The sequence below is a fragment of the Hyperoodon ampullatus genome, assembly GCF_949752795.1.
Source record: "Hyperoodon ampullatus genome assembly, chromosome: 3".
NCBI classification, from domain to species: domain Eukaryota; kingdom Metazoa; phylum Chordata; class Mammalia; order Artiodactyla; family Ziphiidae; genus Hyperoodon; species Hyperoodon ampullatus.
In genome coordinates this window covers 96,902,567-96,927,234 of record NC_136916.1, presented here as the reverse complement: position 1 = coordinate 96,927,234, position 24,668 = coordinate 96,902,567, and the positions used below count along the sequence as shown (strand labels likewise).

General features: G+C 39.0%; 1 protein-coding gene across 1 annotated transcript in view; it reads right to left on the bottom strand.

Moving 5' to 3' along the window:
- Positions 1–24,668, bottom strand: part of FSIP1 (fibrous sheath interacting protein 1) — a gene marked incomplete at both ends in the record, with an annotated part of 215,831 nt that overhangs the window by 184,199 nt on the left and 6,964 nt on the right. Inside the window, 3 exons of the mRNA XM_079699616.1 lie at positions 16,239–16,332; positions 20,078–20,232; positions 23,833–24,019. Of these exons, the coding sequence (XP_079555742.1) occupies positions 16,239–16,332; positions 20,078–20,232; positions 23,833–24,019 (436 nt within the window). The remainder of the gene's footprint in view (positions 1–16,238; positions 16,333–20,077; positions 20,233–23,832; positions 24,020–24,668) is intronic.

Here is a 24,668-nt window from a genome sequence, read left to right as displayed (position 1 = left end):
CCTCTTGCATCTCCCTCCCTCTCACCCTCCCTATCCCACCCCTCTAGGTGGTCACAAAGCACCAAGCTGATCTCCCTGTGCTATGTGGCTGCTTTCCACTAGCTATCTGTTTTACATTTGGTAGCGTCCATATGTCCATGTCACTCTCTCACTTTGTCCCAGCTTACCCTTCCCCCTCCCTGTGTCCTCAAGTCCATTCTCTAGTAGATCTGCGTCTTTATTCCCTGCCCCTAGGTTCTTCATGACCATTCTTTCTTTTTTTTTTAGATTCCATATATATGTGTTAGTATACAGTGTTTGTTTTTCTCTTTCTGACTTACTTCACTCTGTATGACAGACTCTAGATCCATCCACCTCACTACAGATAACTCAATTTCATTTCTTTTTATGGCTGAGTAATATTCCATTGTATGTATGTGCCACATCTTTATCCATTCATCCACACAGGGGATCTTTAAGTGTGGTAAAACTATTCTGTATTATACCGTAACAGTGGTTACACGACACTATACATTTTTGGAAACCTATAACTTCACAGCACAGAGAGTGAACCTTAATGTATGCAATTTTCAAAAGATTATTTAGGACATCACAGAATCCCAGGATAAAATACAGAATTTGAGGGCTTCCCTGGTGGCACAGTGGTTGAGAGTCTGCCTGCCGATGCAGGGGACACGGGTTCGTGCCCGGTCCAGGAAGATCCCACATGCCACGGAGCGGCTGGGCCCGTGAGCCATGGCCACTGAGCCTGTGCGTCCGGAGCCTGTGCTCTGCAACGGGAGAGGCCACAACAGTGAGAGGCCCACGTACCAAAAAAAAAAAAAAAATACAGAATTTGATAAAACAATCTGTGTTATCAATGTATGAAATAATTTCACTGGAGGGGGTGAAGGGAAAAATGCTCACTTTAAGTAACTGTGGAAATGAGTAGAGTTTGCAAGACTAAAGGCAACAGAAACTGCATGTGAGCTCTGTACTCCAGTTGATGAGGTTATGTCCTGTGGAGTACAGGTCAACAATTCTGATATCACTACACACATACAGTAGAATTGAACAATTGAGTAAATGGATGGCCTTTGATGAGAGCCAGGTGTTTCACTGTTGGAGTGGTGGTTATAGATAAGCAAGAGAAAAGGCTAGAATGATCCATGGGGTAATAAAGTCAGAGACATAAGTATGAACCTATGTTTAACCTAATACAGATACAGATGGTTACACAAAGAAATATTTATAGGTAAGTGTGTAACAGGTTAGCATACACGCAAATACTTCCTTTCTCAGAAGGCCTCGAGTTAACAACTCCCCAATAACAGCAAGCACACCTAGCATCCAGATCTGGTTTCTAGTATCATTCTCCAATAAGTGGAACCAGCTGACTGGAGAAACGGCTGATTCTAGGACTCAGGTAAGAAACATAGAAGATGAGTCTGAAGCCAGAAAGTGAGGAAGTGCTCACAGCAACAGCAAAATAAAACTCACAATGGAGGAAATATGACAAAAGGACACAAGAGCCAACTGAACAAGCTCCCAATGGTCAAAGCTGTAAAATTTTGAGCAATAAAATAATCCAAAGTGTAAACAAATATCCACAAGTCAATGGTGAAATAAATAAATAAGGAGACTAGATGAATCTCCCATGCAGAATAATTCACAATGGGACTGCCCTGGTGGTCCAGTGGTTAAGAATCTGCCTTCCAATGCAGGGGACAGGGGTTCAATCCCTGGTCGGGGAACTAAGATCCCACACGCCGCGGGGCAACTAAGCCTGCGCACCACAACTACTGAGACCGCGCCACAGCTAGAGAAGCCCACGAGCCACAACAAAGACCCAGAGCAGCCAAATTTTTAAAATAAATAAATAAAATTTAAAAATAAAAATAAAGAATAATTCACAATAACTTATGTAAATGCTCTGCCATCAAGGAAGTGATGCATAACTCCCCACTCCTTAAGTATGGGCTGCGCATAGTAACTTTCTTCTGAAGAAGACAGTATGGAAAAGGTGAACTATTGAGAAAATTTACAGTGGAGAAACCTGACAAATACTTCCTCAGCCAGGTGATCAAAGTTAACATCAACAGTGATAAGTTATATTGATAGTATGATGGGATGTAATGAAAATGGCACTTTAACTCTATGGTCTTCCTCCCAAGAACATACAATACAAATCTAATCATGTGAAAACCATGACATAAGTCATAACTGCTGGAAATTCTACAAAATACCTGACCAGTACTCCTCAAAACTGCCAAGGTCATCAAAGACAAGGGAAGTCTGAGAAAGTGCGTAGCCAAGAGTAGCTTAAGGAGACATGAGTAAACGTAATGTGGTATACTGGATGGGATCTTGGAACAGGAAAAGAACATGAGGTAAAAACTAAAAGCCTGAATAAAGTATGGACTTTAGTTAATAATAATGTATCAATATTGGTTCATTAATTGTAACAAATGTACCATATTAATCTTAATAAAAGGGAAACTCATTGTAGGTATATGGAAAATCTCTGTACTTTCTTCACATTTTTCCTGTAAATCTAAAACTGTGCTAAAATTAAAAATTAACTTTACAAAAATTCCAGATTAAAAAGAGAAACAAACAATTAACAAAATTAGAAATAAGAAATGGGACATATAAACAATAAGAAGGAGAATTGTCATTTTTGAATGCTATATGAAGTTTTATTAGTAAAATTTTAAATCTCAGTGCAATGGATACTTTAAAATCTCAATGACATGGACATATTGCCAAAATTGACTCCAGAAGACTAGTAAACTGTAATACAATAGTAAATGTGAAAGAAGCTGAGAAAAGAATCAGAGAATCGCCTCCAAGAAATTATTTGAACCAGATGGCTTTTCCAGTGAAATCTTTCAAATTTGGGGGGAACAGATAATCCCCATGTTATATAAACTGTTTCAAAGCTTAGAAATAAATGGACAGCTAGCCCCATTCATTTTATGAAGCTAACACAGACTGACAAAACATACACACAACCACCACCAACCCCATCTCTACCTGCTACACCATGACATATATGCACATGGGCGCACACGCGCACACACACACACATACACACAGCTAATTTCACTTATAAATACAGATGCAAAAATTCTGAATAAATTCAGCCATTCAAATCTGGTACTAAATTAAAATAATAATCCCCCATAACCAAGAAATACATTAACCTAGGAATAAAAGACTAATTTGGTATTTAAATCTATTAATTTTGAAACATTAATTAAGTTTGTCAAGAAGAAAAAGCTTTACAATACTTTAAATAGATATTGAAATACATTGAATAAATTTCAACACTATGTCCTTATAAAGTTCTCAGAATAGGAATAAGTGTTGAAAATTAATATTATTTCCAGGTGATCATAAACTAACAAGACTCAAAGCAAACAACTAAAGATAATTAGAATAAATAAAATAATTATTACTGAGGGCCAGAGGAGATCAATGTCCCAACTCGGTCAGGCAGAGAGAGGGCAAATCCCTCCCCCCTCTACATTTTAGTTCTATTCAAGCCTTCAAAGGATTGGATGATGCCCACCCACAATCAGGACAGTATTCACTTCACTCAGTCTACTAATTCAAATGCTAGTCTCTTCCAGAAACACCCTCACAGATACACCCAGAAATAATGTTTAACCAGACATCTGGGCATCCTGTGATCCAGTCAAAATGACACATACAATTTGCCATCACAAAGACTGGGTGGATGATGAAACCATTAACCAAGATAGCGAAAATATACAAAAGAAGAAACAGGTTTCAACCATGGGAAATAAGGAGGGGGAGAGGAGAACCAGCAGGAAATAATGAATCCAGTAAAAAAAAAAAAAAAGGTAACTATTCTATGAGTGGTCAACTGTGTCAGATGCGACAGAGATATCAAATAGGATGAAAATTGGGAGGATGTCACTAGATTTAGAATTTAGGAGGACCACTGATGAAATAGTTTCTGTAGTGTGATAGGAGAAAATACGGTTGGGAAGTAAATGGAAGTTGACCAAGTAGCACTAGTAGGTGTGGACTATTCTCTCAAGAAGTCTGACCTTTAAGGAGAGGAGGGAAACCGAATGGTACCTGTTTGGGAGTAGGGTGACGAACCGAGGGAGGAGGTTTTATTTGTATATTTTGTTGGTTTGATGGCTCTTTGATTCTGTTTTAGGGCCAGAACATTTAAGCCTGGTTAGCTGAAGGGAAGGACCCAGAGGAGACAAGAGAGATGAAGCTCTAGGTAAGAGACAGAAAGATTGATGGATCAGGAGGCAGGAGTAGAGTGAAGGGGATGGGACATTATTGACTTTGGCTTTGGAGAAGAAGAGCACCTACCCTCCCTCTAAGGGAAGAGGGAGGAGGGTAGAGGAGCACAGTCAGAGTGCAATTTGGAGACAGAAAGCAAGAATTTGGAAGGGACTCCGAACCAGTTGGTGCATTTTCTCTGAACCCTAAGACTGCCAGGGTAAAGGACTTGCATAAGAGGATGGGAGGTTAAATACACAGTAACAATTAGGAAGAGCCACTTTGGAGAACGTAAGAGAAATTGCTAAGCAATACTGAGAACATAACAGAGGTTAAAACCCAAAAATCCTGGGGCTTCCCTGGTGGCGCAGTGGTTGAGAGTCCGCCTGCCGATGCAGGGGACGTGGGTTCGTGCTCTGGTCCGGGAGGATCCCACATGCCGCGGAGTGGCTGGGCCCGTGAGCCATGGCCGCTGAGCCTGCGCGTCCGGAGCCTGTGCTCCGCAACGGGAGAGGCCACAACAGTGAGAGGCCCACGTACCGCAAGAAAAAAAAAAAAAAAATCCTTAGCTGTACCAGTCAGCACAATTACGTGATTTTCTCCCCAAGCCCTCTGCAAATCACAGCAGAAAGAGACTACCAAATTTTCTTGGAATATTTAATCTTAACATGCAAGAGCAGAAGCAAGATTTTCCTGAATTTCACAGAAAATCATTTTGAAAGAGGTATTTGCAAATTTTGAGAAATCTGATTGATTAAAGTGCCACTGTTTTGTGCTTACATGTACTTATACATTGGAGCTGGAAACACAAGGGCAAAAGTGACAAAGGCAAAAAAGAATAACCTCTATCCAAGACACCGATAACAAGCAATCCTATCACTAGATATATTTGTCTCAGAGAGTAGTGAATTCTACCTCTATCCATCAGATAAATGCTAAAAACTAAGGGAAAACTCCTGGTACGGTAAATGATTTTCACATTTCTCTAGAAAAGCTTTAAAGTGATCCCTCAAAAATGTGGTGAGACAGACTTTTAAAATACTTCTGAAATCTCTAGCAAGTGCAATACTGTCCACTTTGAAACCTCAGTACTTGAGGATATTATCTCTGGTTTATGAAGTCAAAATGTGGTTTAAAAAGAAATCAATTTAATGTGGTGTTTATCTTTTTCTCATAAAGTCAACGCCCCATTTGTGTTTAGTTCCTATAAATAAAACTAAATACACAACAAGTATCTTTTCTTTTTTTTTTTTTTTGCTATTGTTTATTTGTGATGTTATAAAGGGACTATAACATCCCCAAAGGATGCATTTTGTGTTTAGGGGGTGGGAAAACAGATTGGAAATTGCCATTCTGCCACTAGCCCAAAGTCCCTTGAGTTACTCTTAAGAAAGTTAAGGAAATGACTGGGAGAAATAAAGAAGAACACTCATCCTAAGATTTCTACCTTCGTTTAAAGGGAAAAAATAAGAACAGCAAAAAGTAGGTTTGGGTATTTATAGATTTGTGTTTAAAGTTCAAGTCCAAATAAGCCTGGCTCTAAATTCTTCAAGAGATGCTTTTAAAATACTATTTTAACTAGATGCCGCCACCTACTGGACAGTTTACCAGGACTTTGAGCTTTCCTGGGAACAAAGAAAAAAATGATCATGGAGGAAAAGAGAGCAAAAGATTTCTGTTTTCATAATAAGCCTTATAAGAAACACTTTACTTTAAAATTTATGGCTATCCATAGGCTTGATCAAAATAATTTTTTAATTTTTAAAATTTTTACATTTTTAATTAAGAGAGGTAGTTGAAGTTCAGTGAATAACCTGGGAAAGAAACTAATCTCAGGACGCAACAGATATAAGCAGGGTCACACCATTTCATGATATGCGGCTATGTTGTAATAGTAGAAATATGAGACTATCAAAAATCAGTGCTAGGTGGTAAAATTGGACTCTTTCATTTCTATGCATTTCTTTCATACATTTCTTTCATACTTGCTAATAACACATTTCATAAACTGAAGATTCCAAAAGTTACCTCTTTTGGAATAAGGTAATAATTATGTTATGTCAAATGTTTAAAAAAATGTATAATTAGGCTAATAATGGCGTTTATAGTAAATGCTATCTCTTTTGGGTTTTAAGATTTTTTAAGACCAGATATATGTGACTGCTGACATGCCTAGGATGTGAAGAGCCAGCAAGACACTCCATTAAGGAACCTGTCTTCTATGAAAGGCCAGCCACCAAAAAAGTCCAATTAAATCTGAAGAACCAGGAGTACAACAGTGTTGTCTCTTCATTCTGGTGAACTAGTCAAGCGTGAGCTAATCAAGACAGACGGCAGCAAGAATGAAGGGCGACAGACCCTTGATTTACCCAAAAGCGTCTTTGATCCCCATTTCCTTTCACACTGACCCTACTCTCACACCTTATCTGCTCTGCACACGATAAACACTGCCAGTACACAATAACTGACTAAGAATTCGAAATCTAAAAATTGAAACTCTGACACGGTAATGTTTAAAGCAATGACTCTCTCTGGCCATAGCTTCCAAGCCTCTGGTAACTACAGCTTTCAGATCATGAAGTCTAAGAAGTTTCCATGTTAGAATATCAGTACTAATCTAGCATGACTGTAAATGTCTACAGGGCCTACAGTAGTCACGTGACTCCAGAGATACAACTGTGAGCTCCATAGATTTAACCAAATGGACCTGCCATGGGCTTTTAAAATTAAATGTATATGATAGTTCAGATTTGTTCATGAAGAAAGGCCAGCTGAAAACAAGTCTTGCCTTCTAAGGCCGAAAGTTCACTCAGTAGTGAACTCTGTGACCAAAAGCCTAATGTCAAAAGGCCACCATGGGAAGATGGCGGAAGAGTAAGACGCGGAGATCACCTTCCTCCCCACAGATACATCAGAAATTCATCTACACGTGGAACAACTCCAACAGAACACCTACTGAACGCTGACAGAAGACCTCAGACCCCCCAAAAGGCAAGAAACTCCCCACATACCTGGGTAGGTCAAAAGAAAAAAAGAATAAACAGAGACAATAGGATATGGACGGGACCTGCACCAGTGGGAGGGAGCCGTGAAGGAGGGAAGGTTTCTACACACTACAAGCCCCTTCGCGGGCGGAGACTGCAGGTGGCGGAGGGGGAAAGCTTCGGAGTAGCGGAGGAGAGCACAGCAACAGGGGTGCGGAGGGCAAAGCAGAGAGGTTTTGGCACAGAGGATCGGTGCCCTCAGGCACACACCAGCCCGAGAGACTTGTCTGCTCGGCCGCCAGGGCGGGCGGGGCTGGGAGCTGAGGCTCGGGTATCGGCTTTCAGTCGGAGCGCAGGGAGAGGACTGGGGCTGGCGGCAGGAAGAGACCCTGAAGGGGTTAGTGCTAGCCCGGAGGGAGTCCGGGGAAAGGGTCTGGAGCTACCGGAGAGGCAAGAGACTTTTTTCCCTTTTGTTGCCTGGTGCGCGAGGAGAGGGCATTCCCCTCCCTCCCCTCTGCCTGAGTGAGCCAGAGCCCCCGAATCAGCGGCTCCTTTAAACCCGTCCTGTCTGAGCGAAGAACGGACGCCCTCCGGCGACCTACGCGCAGAGGCGGGGCCAGGTCCAAGGCTGAGACCCGGGAGCTGTGAGAGCAGAGACAGGGAAATCTCTCTGTGCAGCCTCCGAGGCAGCGGATTAAAGCTCCACGGTCCATTTGATGTGCCCTGCGTCTGTGGAGTGCATGAATGGACAGCGAATCATCCCAAATTGAGGAAGTGGACCTTGAGGACAAGATTTAAGACTTTCCCCCCCCTTTTTTTCCCTCTTTTTACAACGAATTATCTCAAATTAAGGAGGTGGACTTAGCAAGATTTCAGACTTTTCGCCCTTTTCCTCTTTTTACAACGAATTATCCCAAATCGAGGAGGTGGACTTGGAGAGCAAGATTTTTGATTTTTTCCCCCTGCTCTCTTTTTGTGAATGTGTATGTGTAATCTTCTGTGTAAGATTCTCTCTGTATAGCTTTGCTTCCACCATATGTCCCAGGGTTCTTTCGGTCCGTGTTTTTTTTCAAAAATTACTTTTTAATTTTAATAACGCTACTATATTTCATACTTTATTCTATTTTACTTTACCTGCTCTTTCTTTTTTTCCTCCCTTCCCTTCCTCCCTCCCTCCCTCCGCTCCTCCTTTCCTTCTTTCTTTTTCTTTCCTCCATCCCTCCCTCCCTCCCACCCTTCTTCTTTCCACTTTCTTTTTCTTTCCTTCCTCCCTCCCTCCCTCCCTCCTGTCTTTCTTTCTTTCTTTCCTTCCTCCCTCCCTCCCTCTCTTCTTCCATTCACTCTTCCTTTTGCTTTCATTCCTCCCTCCCTCCCTCCTTTCTTTCCTTCTTTCTTTCCATCCTTCCTCCCTCCCTCCTTTCTTTCTTCCTTCCTTCCTTCCTTTCTTCCCTTCTTCCTTTCTTTCAATCTCTCTTTCTTTCTTCTACTAATTATTTCTCTCTACTTTTTCTCACTGTTATTCTGAGCCGGGTGGATGAAAGGCTCTTGGTGCTGCAGCCAGGAGTTAGTGCTGTGCCTCTGAAGTGGGAGAGCCAACTTCAGGACACGGGTCCACAAGAGACCTCCCAGCTCCACATAATATCAAGCAGCGAAAATCTCCCAGGGATCTCCATCTCAACACCAGCACCCAGCTTCAGTCAACGACCAGCAAGCTACAGTGCTGGTCACCCTATGCCAAGCAACTAGCAAGGCAGGAACACAACCCCACCCATTAGCAGAGAGGCTACCTAAAAACATAATAAGGCCACAGACACCCCAAAACACACCACCAGACGTGGACCTGTCCACCAGAAAGACAAGATCGAGCTTCAACCACCAGAACACAGGCATTAGTCCCCCCCACCAGGAAGCCTACACAACCTACTGAAACAACCTTAGCCACGGGGGACAGACACCAAAAACAACGGGAACTACGAATCTGCAGCCTGCAAAAAGGAGACCCCAAACACAGTAACATAAGCAAAATGAGAAAGCAGAAAAACACACAGCAGGTGAAGGAGCAAGATAAAAACCTACCAGACCTAACAAATGAAGAGGTAATAGGCAGTCTACCTGAAAAAGAATTCAGAATAATGATAGTAAAGCTGATCCAAGATTCTATTTCCCAGATCCAAAATCTTGGAAATAGAATAGACAATATGCAAGAAACAGTTAACAAGGACCTAGAAGAACTAAAGATGAATCAAGCATCGATTAAAAACACAATAAATGAAATGAAAAATACTCTAGATGGGATCAATAGCAGAATAACTGAGGCAGAAGAACGGATAAGTGAGGTGGAAGATAAAATAGTGGAAATAACTGATGCAGAGAAAAATAAAGAAAAAAGAATGAAAAGAACAGAGGACAGTCTCAGAGACCTCTGGGACAACATTAAACGCACCAACATTCGAATTATAGGGGTTCCAGAAGAAGAAGAGAAAAAGAAAGGGACTGAGAAAATATTTGAAGAGATTATAGTTGAAAACTTCCCTAATATGGGAAAGGAAATAGTTAATCAAGTCCAGGAGGCACAGAGAGTCCCATACAGAATAAATCCAAGAAGAAATACGCCAAGACACATATTAATCAAACTGTCAAAAATTAAACACAAAGAAATCATATTAAAAGCAGCAAGGGAAAAACAACAAATAACACACAAGGGAATCCCCATCAGGTTAACAGCTGATCTCTCAGCAGAAACTCTACAAGCCAGAAGGGGGTGGCAGGACATAATTAAAGTGATGAAGGAGAGAAACCTGCAACCAAGATTACTCTACCCAGCAAGGATCTCATTCAGATTTGATGGAGAAATTAAAACCTTTACAGACAAGCAAAAGTTGAGAGAGTTCAGCACCACCAAACCAGCTTTACAACAAATGCTAAAGGAACTTCTCTAGGCAAGAAACACAACAGAAGGACTATACCTACAATAACGAACCCAAAGCCATTAAGGAAATGGGAATAGGAACATACATATCAATAATTACCTTAAATGTAAATGGACTAAATGCTCCCACCAAAAGACACAGAGTGGCTGAATGGATACAAAAACAAGACCCATATATATGCTGTCTACAAGAGACCCACTTCAGACCTAGAGACACATACAGATTGAAAGTAAGGGGATGGAAAAAGATATTCCATGCAAATGGAAATCAAAAGAAAGCTGGAGTAGCAATTCTTATATCAGACAAAATAGACTTTAAAATAAAGACTATTAGAAGAGACAAAGAAGGACACTACATAACAATAAAGGGATCGATCCAAGAAGAAGATATAACAATTGTAAATATTTATGCACCCAACATAGGAGCACCTCAATACATAAGGCAAATACTAACAGCCATAAAAGAGGAAATCGACAGTAACACAATCATAGTAGGGGACTTTAACACCCCACTTTCACCAATGGACAGATCATCCAAAATGAAAATAAATAAGGAAACACAAGCTTTAAATGATACATTAAACAAGATGGACTTAATTGATATTTATAGGACATTCCACCCCAAAACAACAGAATACACATTTTTCTGAAGTGCTCATGGAACATTCTCCAGGATAGATCATATCTTGGGTCACAAATCAAGCCTTGGTAAATTTAAGAAAATTGAAATTGTATCAAGTATCTTTTCCGACCACAACGCTATGAGACTAGACATCAATTACAGGAAAAGATCTGTAAAAAATACAAACACATGGAGGCTAAACAATACACTACTCAATAACGAAGTGATCACTGAAGAAATCAAAGAGGAAATTAAGAAATACCTAGAAACAAATGACAATGGAGACACGACGACCCAAAACCTATGGGATGCAGCAAAAGCAGTTCTAAGGGGGAAGTTTATAGCAATACAATCCCACCTTAAGAAACAGGAAACATTTCGAGTAAACAACCTGACCCTGCACCTAAAGCAATTAGAGAAAGAAGAACAAAAAACCCCCAAAGTTAGCAGAAGGAAAGAAATCATAAAGATCAGATCAGAAATAAATGAAAAAGAAATGAAGGAAATGATAGCAAAGATCAACCAAACTAAAAGCTGGTTCTTTGAGAAGATAAACAAAATTGACAAACCATTAGCCAGACTCATCAAGAAAAGAAGGGAGAAGACTCAAATCAGTAGAATTAGAAATGAAAAAGGAGAAGTAACAACTGACACTGCAGAAATACAAAAGATCATGAGAGATTACTATAAGCAACTCTATGCCAATAAAATGGACAACCTGGAAGAAATGGACAAATTCTTAGAAATGCACAACCTACCAAGACTGACTCAGGAAGAAATAGAAAATATGAATAGACCAATCACAAGCACTGAAATTGAAACTGTGATTAAAAATCTTCCATCAAACAAAAGCCCAGGACCAGATGGCTTCACAGGCGAATTCTATCAAACATTTAGAGAAGAGCTAACACCCATCCTTCTCAAACTCTTCCAAACAATATCAGAGGAAGGAACACTCCCAAACTCATTCTACGAGGCCACCATCACCTTGATACCAAAACCAGGCAAGGATGTCACAAAGAAAGAAAACTACAGGCCAATATCACTGATGAACATAGATGCAAAAATCCTCAACAAAATACTAGCAAACAGAATCCAACAGCACATTAAAAGGATCATACACCATGATCAAGTGGGGTTTATTCCAGGAATGCAAGGATTCTTCAATATACGCAAATCAATCAATGTGATACACCATATTAACAAGTTGAAGGAGAAAAACCATATGATCATCTCAATAGATGCAGAGAAAGCTTTCGACAAAATTCAACACCCATTTATGATAAAAACCCTGCAGAAAGTAGGCATAGAGGGAACTTTCCTCAACATAATAAAGGCCATATATGACAAACCCACAGCCAACATTGTCCTCAATGGTGAAAAACTGAAACCATTTCCACTAAGATCAGGAACAAGACAAGGCTGCCCACTCTCACCACTCTTATTCAACATAGTTTTGGAAGTTTTAGCCACAGCAATCAGAGAAGAAAAGGAAATAAAAGGAATCCAAATTGGAAAAGAAGAAGTAAAGCTGTCACTGTTTGCAGATGACATGATACTATACATAGAGAATCCTAAAGATGCTACCGAAAAACTACTAGAGCTAATCAATGAATTTGGTAAAGTAGCAGGATACAAAATTAATGCACAGAAATCTCTGGCATTCCTGTACACTAATGATGAAAAATCTGAAAATGAAATCAAGAAAACACTCCCATTTACCATTGCAACAAAAAGAATAAAATATCTAGGAATAAACCTACCTAAGGAGACAAAAGACCTGTATGCAGAAAATTATAAGACACTGATGAAAGAAATTAAAGATGATATAAATAGATGGAGAGATATACCATGCTCCTGGATTGGAAGAATCAATATTGTGAAAATGACTCTACTACCCAAAGCAATCTACAGATTCAATGCAATCCCTATCAAACTACCACTGGCATTTTTCACAGAAGTAGAACAAAAAATTTCAAAATTTGTTTGGAAAAACAAAAGACCCCGAATAGCCAAAGCAATCTTGAGAACGAAAAACAGAGCTGGAGGAATCAGGCTGCCTGACTTCAGACTATACTACAAAGCTACAGTAATTAAGACAGTGTGGTACTGGCATAAAAACAGAAAGATAGATCAGTGGATCAGGATAGAAAGCCCAGAGATAAACCCACGCACATATGGCCAACTTATCTTTGATAAAGGAGGCAGGAATGTACAGTGGAGAAAGGACAGCCTCTTCAATAAGTGGTGCTGGGAAAACTGGACAGGGACATGTAAAAGTATGAGATTAGATCATTCCCTAACACCATACACAAAAATAAGCTCAAAATGGATTAAAGACCTAAATGTAAGGCCAGAAACTATCAAACTCCTAGAGGAAAACATAGGTAGAACACTCTATGACATAAATCACAGCAAGATCCTTTTGGACCCACCTCCTAGAGAAATGGAAATAAAAACAAAGATAAACAAATGGGACCTAATGAAACTTCAAAGCTTTTGCACAGCAAAGGAAACCATAAACAAGACCAAAAGACAACCCTCAGAATGGGAGAAAATATTTGCCAATGAAGCAACTGACAAAGGATTAATCTCCAAAATTTATAAACAGCTCATGCAGCTCAATAGCAAAAAAACAAACAACCCAATCCAAAAATGGGCAGAAGACTTAAATAGGCATTTCTCCAAAGAAGATATACAGACTGCCAACAAACACATGAAAGAATGCTCAACATCATTAATCATTAGAGAAATGCAAATCAAAACTACAATGAGATATCATCTCACACCAGTCAGAATGGCCATCATCAAGAAATCTAGAAACAATAAATGCTGGAGAGGGTGTGGAGAAAAGGGAACACTCTTGCACTGCTGGTGGGAATGTGAATTGGTACAGCCACTATGGAGAACAGTATGGAGGTTCCTTAAAAAACTAAAAATAGAACTACCATATGACCCAGCAATCCCACTACTAGGCATATACCCTGAGAAAACCATAATTCAAAAAGAGACATGTACCAAAATGTTCATTGCAGCTCTATTCACAATAGCCCGGAGCTGGAAACAACCTAAGTGTCCATCATCGGATGAATGGATAAAGAAGATGTGGCACATATATACAATGGAATATTACTCAGCCATAAAAAGAAACGAAACTGAGCTATTTGTAATGAGGTGGATAGACCTAGAGTCTGTCATACAGAGTGAAGTAAGTCAGAAAGAGAAAGACAAATACCGTATGCTAACACATATATATGGAATTAAAAAAAAAAAAATGTCATGAAGAACCTAGGGGTAAAACGGGAATAAAGACACAGACCTACTTGAGAATGGACTTGAGGATATGGGGAAGGGGAAGGGTAAGCTGTGACAAAGGGAAAGAGAGGCATGGACATATATACACTACCAAACGTAAGGTAGATAGATAGTGGGAAGCAGCCGCAGAGCACAGGGAGATCAGCTCGGTGCTTTGTGACCGCCTGGAGGGGTGGGATGGGGAGGGTGGGAGGGAGGGAGATGCATGAGGGAGGGGATGTGGGAACAGATGTATATGTATGACTGATTCACTTTGTTATAAAGCAGAAACTAATAAAAAAAAAAAAAAAAGCAGAAACTAATTAAAAATAAAAAAAAAAAAGGCCACCATGGATCCCTTTACAGAGTGGCCTGTTTTATAGTCCTTGCTCCAGAGTCAAGCACAGCAAGTGTGGCCTCTTAGAAATGCCTCAGTGGTGAAATCAGCATTTAGCTCCTGCATTCTAAAATAGAGATGCTGAACGGCAAAGGAAACCATCAACAAAACGAAAAGACAACCTACATACAGACTAGGAGAACATATTTGCAAATAATGTGACCAAGAAGGGCTTAATTTCCAAAATAAAGGAATAGCTCATACAACTCAATAACAAAAAAACAAACAAACCAATCAAAAAAATGGGCAGAAGACGTAAATAGACATTTCTCTGAAGAAGACATACAGATGGCCAACAGGCACATGAAAAGATGCTCCACATAGCTAATTATTAGGGAAATGCAAATCAAAACCACAACAAGGTATCACCTCACACCATTCAGAATGGTCATCATCAAAAAGTCTACAAATAATAAATGCTGGAGAGGGTGTGGAGAAAAGGGAACTCTCCTACACTGTTGGTGGGGATGTAAATTGGTGCAGCCACTATGGAGAACAGTATGGAGGTTCCTTGAAAATCTAAAAACAGGGGCTTTCCTGGTGGCACAGTGGTTGAGAGTCCGCCTGCCAATGCAGGGGACGCGGGTTCGTGCCCCAGTCCAGGAAGATCCCACATGCCACTGAGCGGCTGGGCCCGTGAGCCATGGCCGCTGAACCTGTGCGTCCGGAGCCTGTGCTCCGCAATGGGAGAGGCCACAGCAGGGAGAGGCCATAGCAGGGAGAGGCCACAGCAGGGAGAGGCCTGCGTACCGCAAAAAAAAAAACCAAAAAAAACCCACTAAAAACAGAGCTACCATATGATCCAGCAATCCCAGTCCTGGGACCCCTACTTAGAGCCAGTCTAATGCCCAAGCGATACTATATGACCATTTAGATGATGTTGGTTAAAGGATTTCAAAAGTGTCCTGCCAAAAATCCAACTCTTCCCAATCACTAAAACATTCATTACTAAGTAAGTAAGTTAATATAAGTTATATGATTCCACAGTACTTCTGTAGACGAAGAAAAAGAAAGAAAAGAAGGAAGAAGGAAAGAAGAGGGAGGAGGAGGAGGTGAATCACAAATATACAGCTGACCCTTGAACAACATAAGTTTGAATTTCACAGGTTCACTTATACACGGATTTTTTTCAATAAATGCGTACTATAGTACTACACAATCCTTGGTTGGTTGAATCCATGGATGCAGAACTGCAGGTACAGCGGGCCAACTATAAAGTTATACCTGGATTTTCAACTGCACAGGGGTAGTGCCCCTAACCACCACATTGTTCAAGGGTCAACTGTTACATACACACAAGTGGGGGAAGTAGAAACATATGCATGGAATTAACTGGCTGGTCTCATAAACCAGGACTATGAGAGAACAGGGAAAGGACAAATCAGTAATGGATTTTTATGAAAGGTTGCAGAGGCCTGAGTGAGACACCTCATGGGACAATCCCAGGCAGTTAGGGGACTGCACAAACTGGGTGTGTAGAGGCATCTAAGAGTCAGGAAGTAAAGGCAAAGACACACTTTGTCTATTTCCTGATTTTTCACTGCCTTGTCCTCCTCACCCTTGAGCAGACACAAACACTAGAAGACTCTGAAACATACCTAACTTCAGAGTAGTTCCATATAGTCCTATCCAATGTCATCATTTCCTCTAAAGAAGAATTAAACTCACAAAGAAAAAGAAAAGATAACTGAATTGGGACTTTTACTTTAATCCAAATATTCTATGACCCTGAGATAAAAATAAAGATGAATCAATTTTACTCACCAACAGTTTCTTCTGATGCAGCAGTTAAAGCTAGAAAGTTTTTTGTACTTTCCATCTCCTCATTACTTTGTAAAGCTTCACCATTTTTTGCAGACTAATAAAAGAGAAGTAAAAGTTTAAACATGGGAAATGAAGGCAACTATATTCATCGATATTTTTTAAAATTCCAATATGGTTTCCAATCCTGTACATACAAACAAGAAAGTCAGATCATTTTTATTCCTTTAATTAGGGAATCTGTTAATGTTTCCTGTTCCCTCAAAATTCTGTCAATGAGTATTCCCAGATAGAGTTGGACTATGTCTATCATTATATAATTATCTTGTTTAAAGTTTCTTAAGTTTCTGTTTAATGTTTCTATAACTAATGAGTAACCTAAAGATACATCATCAAATTACAGTTTCAGATATTTTAAAATTGATACTGTATTTTATTATGATTCCAGTTATAATTTATATTTCCAAGCAAGTAAAAATTTGCTTAGAGATCCAACAGAAATAACTGACAGACTAACTTTTCCTGCTAAAATTTACACAAATTATTTCTCTAACTTAAAGCACTGCATTTTTTAAAATAAATTTATTTATTTATTTTTGGCTGCATTGAGTCTTCGTTGCTGTGCATGTGCTTTCTCTAGTTGTGGTGAGCCAGGGCCACTCTTCGTTGCGGTATGCGGGCTTCTCATTGCGGTGGCTTCTCTTTGTTGTGGAACATGTGCTCTAAGCTCGTGAGCTTCAGTAGTTGTCGCTCATGGGCTCCACAGCACAGGCTCAGTGGTTGTGGCACACAGGCTTAGTTGCTCCGCAGCATGTGGGATCTTCTGGGACCGGGGCTAGAACCCATGTCCCCTGCATGGGCAGGCGTATTCTTCCCACAAGGGAAGCCGCAGCACTGCATTTTATACATTGCTTTTTTCCATCCCAGTGGTTTTCCTGGGAACCTTGTAAAAATGTATTCTTAATCACTTTATTATTAATTCATATCATTGCCTGGGAAATTTCCTAGGAAGTCAGTCAACTAAACAAGGAGGAATTTTTCAAAAACAGCCAATCTGAAAGTAGGTATAGAGGGAACTTTCCTCAATATAATAAAGGCCATATATGACAAACCCACAGCCAACATCATCCTCAATGGTGAAAAACTGAATCCATTCCCACTAAGATCAGGAACAAGCCAAGGTTGCCCACTGTCACCACTATTATTCAACATTGTTTTGGAAGCTTTAGCCACAGCAATCAGAGAAGAAAAATAAATAAAAGGAATCCAAATCAGAAAAGAAGTAGTCACTGTTTGCAGATGACATGATACTATACATAGAGAATCCTAAAGATGCTACCAGAAAACTACTAGAGCTAATCAATAAATTTGGTAAAGTAGCAGGATACAAAATTAATGCACAGAAATCTCTTGCATTCCTATACACTAATGATGAAAAATCTGAAAGAGAAATTAAGGAAACACTCCCATTTACCATTGTAACAAAAAGAATAAAATACCTAGGAATAAACCTACCTAGGGAGACAAAAGATCTGTATGCAGAAAACTATAAGACACTGTTGAAAGAAATTAAAGATGATACTGACAGATGGAGAGATATTCCGTGTTCTTGGATTGGAAGAATCAATATTGTGAAAATGACTATACCACCCAAAGCAATCTACAGATTCAATGCAATCCCTATCAAACTACCAATGGCACTTTTTACAGAACTAGAACAAAAAATCTTAAAATTTGTATGGAGACACAAAAGACCCCGAACAGCCAAAGCAGTCTTGAGGGAAAAAAAACATAGCTGGAGGAATCAGGCTCCCTGACTTCAGACTATACTACAAAGCTACAGTAATCAAGACATTATGGTACTGGCACAAAAACAGAAATATAGATCAATGGAACAGGATAGAAAGCCCAGAGATAAACTCACACACCTACAGTCAACTAATCTATGACAAAGGAGGCAAGGATATATAATGGAGAAAAGACAGTCTCTTCAATAAGTGGTGCTGGGAAAATTGGACAGTTACATGTAAAAGAATGAAATTAGAACACTCCCTAACACTATACACAAAAATAAACTCAAAATGGATTGAAGACCTAAATGTACACCAGACACTGTCAAACTCTTAGAGGAAAACATAGGAAGAACACTCTTTGACATAAATCACAGCAAGATCTTTTTAGATCCACCTCCTAGAGTAATGGAAATAAAAACAAAAATAAACAAATGGGACCTAATGAAACTTAAAAGCTTTTGTAAAGCAAAGGAAACTACAATCAAGACAAAAAGACAACCCTCAGAATGGGAAAAAATATTTGCAAATGAATCAACGAACAAAGGATTAATCTTCAAAATATATAAACAGCTCATGCAGCTCAATATTAAAAAACAACCCAATCAAAAAATGGGCAGAAAAGATGTAAAAAAAAAAAAAAAATAGGCAGAAGACCTAAATAGACATTTCTCCAAAGAGGATATACAGATGGCCAAGAAGCACATGAAAAGCTGCTCAACATCACTAATTATTAGAGAAATGCAAATCAAAACTACAATGACGTATCACCTCACACCAGTTAGAATGGCCATCATCAGAAAATCTACAAACAACAAATGCTGGAGAGGGTGTGGAGAAAGGGAACCCTCTTGCACTGTTGGTGGGAATGTAAATTGATACAGCCACTAAGGAGACCAGTATGGAGGTTCCTTAAAAAACTAAAAATAGGGGCTTCCCTGGTGGCGCAGTGGCTGAGAGTCCACCTGCCGATGCAGGGGATACGGGTTTGTGCCCCTGTCTGGGAGGGTCCCACATGCCGCGGAGCGGCTGGGCCCGTGAGCCATGGCCACTGAGCCTGCACGTCCGGAGCCTGTGCTCCGCAACGGGAGAGGCCACAACGGTGAGAGAGGCCCGCGTACTGCAAAAAAAAAAAAAAAAAAAAAAAAAAAGCATTTATAGTTTTGGCTTGCACATTCGGTGACCCCACCTGGAGTTTAATTTTGACTCTGATGTGAGATAGTAAGCTAAATTTATCTTATGTCCCTGCACTATTTAATTAGCCCATCCATTTGTTGTAATCCCACTTCTGCAATAAATAAATGTCCACTCAAAAAAAAAAAAACCAATCTGTTATTATAATGTTCCTTACCTTAAAAGTGCTCTCCTTTGAGGGGCAAAGTTCAAATATGAGCCAATGGCTATGCATCAAGTCAGTGCCAACATGTGGTCAACTTCCGCCCCTCAATACCACAGAGAATAAAAGGTCCAAGAAGACCAAGGAGAGTTCATTGAGACATAAGCAGATAGAGCATGGTCACAGGCCACAAGTATTTTACAGCTCCCCAAAGACAGCCTGACCAGCATGTGAAATAGTCAACTTCCTGCTTGTTTGTCACAAAAGTTTACTCAAATAATAATGGTAACCAGGGGGGTTAAATTTTTGTGTATTTGTGTACTTATGTCCAAATTGTAAGCTCACTGAAGAAAAAGCAGACATATATACTTGATGAAGGTAGGCACCAGATCCCTTTCTATTCCAGAGATGGAGGACCCAGGCCTGACACTGGTGACAGAGGCCTATGGTGATGCCTGTCCACTGTCCATGGGGAATGAACATGCCCAGTGCAGTGCGTGAAATCCGGAATCCTGCAAAGTCACCTTCTCCAGTTCCAGAAAACTATCTCCCTCACTACCCCCCTGCCCCATACACACACATATACACACCACTGCCCAACCTCCACAAGATAAATTAAGGCAGACCACACTAACACTACCAGAGTCCATGATTTTCTTACTCATCTTAGAGGAAGTTGTTTCTCATATGTCAGCATAAGATTATACAATTCTTACCTTAAGTTTTTCAAACAGCTTTATTCTCATTTCTAGACCTTGCTTCTTGATTTCTTTTTCTCTGTGTTGTCTCTTCAACAATATCTTATCAAGCCTCTTCATCTTCTGAATAGCGTCTTGAAGTTGAGAATCTAATGCTTTTAATTCGGATTCATCTATATTATGTTGAAAGTAGGAATGAGCTTGAAGTTTAGTAAAATCATAAAGCCTTTTTCTTCTTGTTTTGTTTTTACTATTTGTTCTTTCATTCAACAAATGTTTATGGCTGATGGTAATAACTGACACTGGTGTCATGTATCTTGGTTTACAAGGTGCTTTCACATATTTTTTTCACATAATTATCTAACAACCCTGTGAAATAGACATTTACCTCTATTTTACGGTTGAGATAACTGGGTCCTTTCAAATAGCTAATAAATTATAGCACTGAATTCAGAAGTGGATCTCGTATGATTTTAAATCCCAAATTCTTTCTCCTTCATTCTGCTATACTTTCTATATTCATAACTAACAAATAAAGAATAAGACAAAGACCCTATCCTAAACCTGCTTCAGACTAACTGAAAGAGAAGTCAGGTACACAAATAGCTACAGTAAAATGTAGCACGTCATAGAGACGCAGAGTGATTCCAATGTGTTAGAAACAAATTCAGAAAAGTACACAGTGTATCTTAACACCTTTAATCTGTGCCTCTCCCATTTGTTCTATTTTCCTAAAGTACCTAAAAATGTTCTTGAATTGTGCATAATTGATAGTAACTTATTTGAAATTAGGAACTCTTTAGAGCTTCTGTCATTCAAGTTTTAACTTATCATTATGAATAATATTAATAATCATTATGATTAATGATAATATTAATAATAGCAGCTAACATTTACAGTTACCTGATAGGCACAGTCTTAAGTGCTTTTTTACATTCATTATCTCATGTAATCTTCACCATAAACCAGCAAGATGGTATATTGTAACTGAGTTACATATATGTCCGAGATGTATCATCTTATAACTAGTAAATGCCAGAGTCAGTTTCCACCCAATCTGTCTGACTGCAGAGCCAAAGCTCTTCACCACCAGGAGATACTTCCTCTGTAAGGTCTGATGAAAGATGATAATCTGGCAATGAGCATAAATGCTCAAGTTCTAAAGTCTCAGCCACCCCAGCTTAGATCATTAGAAATGGCATATTATGCAAAGGAAAGCCAAGTTTTGCAACTTTTGTAAATACAGAGCCCAGTGATGTTTCCCTATAATGTATATCACTTCCTCTTAAAAGAAAAGGAGATATGTTTAGAGGGAATAAGCTTATCCAAAAACAATACTAATCTTACTAATAAGGAGACCCTACGAATCATATGGCTCACGTACGTCAAATGCAACAGCCTCTAGTTCTAATTCCCAACCACCAGCCCTAGCATTCTCAGGCCCCATTGTACATGGGTGATCTATCCAGCAGGCATTTTGAAGTAACTCTTGCAGTACGGAAACAGTATAAACAAATACACTGTAAATGGGGCCAATAGCTAATCTCAATTCTAATACCTTGTTTCCTAATAACTGTAATCCTGAGTCACCTGGCCCAAGAGCTGATCTCATCCCAAACATACTCTAACTCAACAGTTCACAAAGTTTATGAGCTCAGCTTCCCTTTACAGTTTATAAATTATGGAGAACCCAAAGTACCTTTTGTTTATGTGAGTTACATCTATTGATAATTACCATATTAGAAATCAAAACTGAAAAATATTATAAATATGTATTTATTTATTCATTTTAAAATAATAAACATGGTATTACTAATTACATGCTAACATAAATATAACACTTTTATAACAACCAATTTTCCAAAAAAAATATTGAGAAGAATGGCAATATTTTAAATTTCTAGTATCTGGATTAATAGAAGACAGCTGGATTCTCATCTCCGCTTCAAAGTCAATCTATTGTAATCTGTTGCTTCAGTTAAAGTATTGACTATATGAAGAAAATCTGGCCTCGTACAGTAGTTGGAAAGGGGAGGAGAAATTTAATACCCTTTTCAGATAATTGTGGATATTCTTCCTTGATACTAATATCAAAACTGGACAAGGGGTAGTTTCTTAAAGGTTAGTTGTAATGTGAAATATGTAACCCTATCAGTGAGCTTTTTGTATTTGTATTTGTTCCATAAATCCATGGATCTATCTTTCATGTTGAATGGATCTTTTATCCTGCATTGATTATTTGGAAAATAGTGGTTCACTGAATTAAATATTCAAATATTCAAATATTTAAATATTAATGCATTTCAGTATACAATATGAAAAAAAATCACATCTGTTAATATTGTCACCAATTTTTATCAGAAAAGTCTCAGTATTGGGAAGCTGTAAAGCTCACGTTGACATACACAAATTTTCCAAGATTCTAATTTTTCACTTGAAAGCTGAAATTTTATCATTGACATAAAATACTGTCAGTTGTTTTCCTTGAAATAACAGGCCCAGTTCATTTTTTTAAAAATGTCTGCCAAATATCTAAGTCTGAATGATAATAGATGATCTGTCATTCATTCTTTCTAGTAAAAATGGTGTCCCATTAAAAAGTGGCCAGTTCAGCTCTCAACTTAAATTATCACACCAGTACTTTTCCTCAACACAAACTTCACATTTTGGCACACAGCAGAACTGCTGTATATGTACCTACCATTTCACCACACATGATATTAAAAAGATGTGTATTCAAAGGTCAAGATTAAATAGAATTTAAATTTTTTACTGCTCCATCAAGGACATTCTTGCGTCACACTGGCTATTTCTTTTCTCTGCCCATGCCAGGTCTTGAAGAACACAATGACTATTAGCACAATTTGGTGTCATTCATTGCCTTGATTCATGCTAAAGCACCAGCAATTTTACCCACCATTGCTTTTGTACCATCAGTGAAACCAACAGTTCAGTGGGAAAAAAGGCAAACAGCATTATTTCAATATTACAATGAATTATATCACTGATATATCAGTATTATGATGAAAGTAGTTATGACTTTGCAGAGTTCCTAAAAGGGTCTCAGGGTCCAGGGCTCTTTCAGTCCATGTTTTGAGAACTGCTGTTCTAATCCACTCTGACCGGTATTAATTAATACCAGTATTAATACCCATGAAATAATGGAGTCTCTTAAAATCCAAAAGTTATTAAGATCAAATAGGATTATCCCTTAAAAGGCATTTATAGGGCTTCCCTGGTGGCGCAGTGCTTGAGAGTCCGTCTGCCGATGCAGGGGACATGGGTTCGTGCCCCGGTCCGGGAGGATCCCACACGCTGCGGAGCAGCTGGGCCCGTGGGCCATGGCCGCTGGGCCTGCGCGTCCGGAGCTTGTGCTCCGCAACGGGAGAGGCCACAGCAGTGAGAGGCCCGTGTACCGCAAAAAGTAAAAAAAAAAAAAAAAAAAAAAGGCATTTATAAATTACAGGATATATTTTATTGTACAATTTCCAAAAAGATCAATAAATGTCATAAAATGCAGAAATACTTCCTGCTTGATTAATGTAAAATGACTACAATAACAATTTTATTAAATGACATATTTTATTATTTTTCTAAGTGTATTTAAGAACTCTTAATATTCTTATAAATGAAAACCGGTGATTTGCTTGCTCACAAAAAAAGTCTCAATTTTTTATTATTTCTACTTAGCTGATAAAATAAATATGTAATTCTAATATTTTAACTATAGCATCTGTAATTATCATTAGCCAATCACCAAGTGATTATCCTACCTGAACATTCAGGGATTATCTGATGCTGAACCAAGTTCAAATCTTCATCTGATCCCTCTTCAGCCAGTTTTATTTTCTCAGAGTAGTTTTCCCCTTTATCATCATTACCGTTTCTACCTTCCTCTGTATTACTACTGCCTTCTGAGTGGCCTTCTTTACCAGAGTTCAAATTGATTGCAGTATCAACCTAAAAATTATTTCCAAAGAAACAGTTTTCAAAAGTAAAAGTAAAAAAATATTTTTTTAATTTTAAATTTCTAGACTATTTTAACTCTAATGTAAGTATACGTGAGGACATATATATATAGTAGCATTAAATGATTCTACAAATATGACACTTAATTAAATGTAATTTAAATACACAATTAAATTTAAAAACATTTGCACCAAAGTAATATGCACCACTCTCCAGCAATTTCTAGCAATAACAGAGAAGGGTCAGGAATCAGTCCCAAAGAGAACTGCTATCTGCCAAGCTCTGGGGTTGAAGCATGATGGCCCCTGCTCTCTGAGCTTACCCTCAGATGGAGAGTCAAGGGTCTAGAGCTGGGCTGTCCAACACAATAGCCACTCGCCACACGGGGCTACTGAACAGCTGCAAAGTGAACGGGCTGAACTGCGACGTGCTTCTAATGGAGTTCTTCAAATCATAACCATGTGCTTTGCTGAATAATTTATTTTTACGCTATTTACAGTTTTTCTATTTCATTTTGGTTTCTTTCCATTTTAGCAAAGTTCATTTTGAATACACCAGTTTGGTGCAGCCGTGTTTTCCTGAGAGAGAACAAGAAAAGACATCCATGGCTGCACCAGGAAAAAACAGGCATCATAGGGCC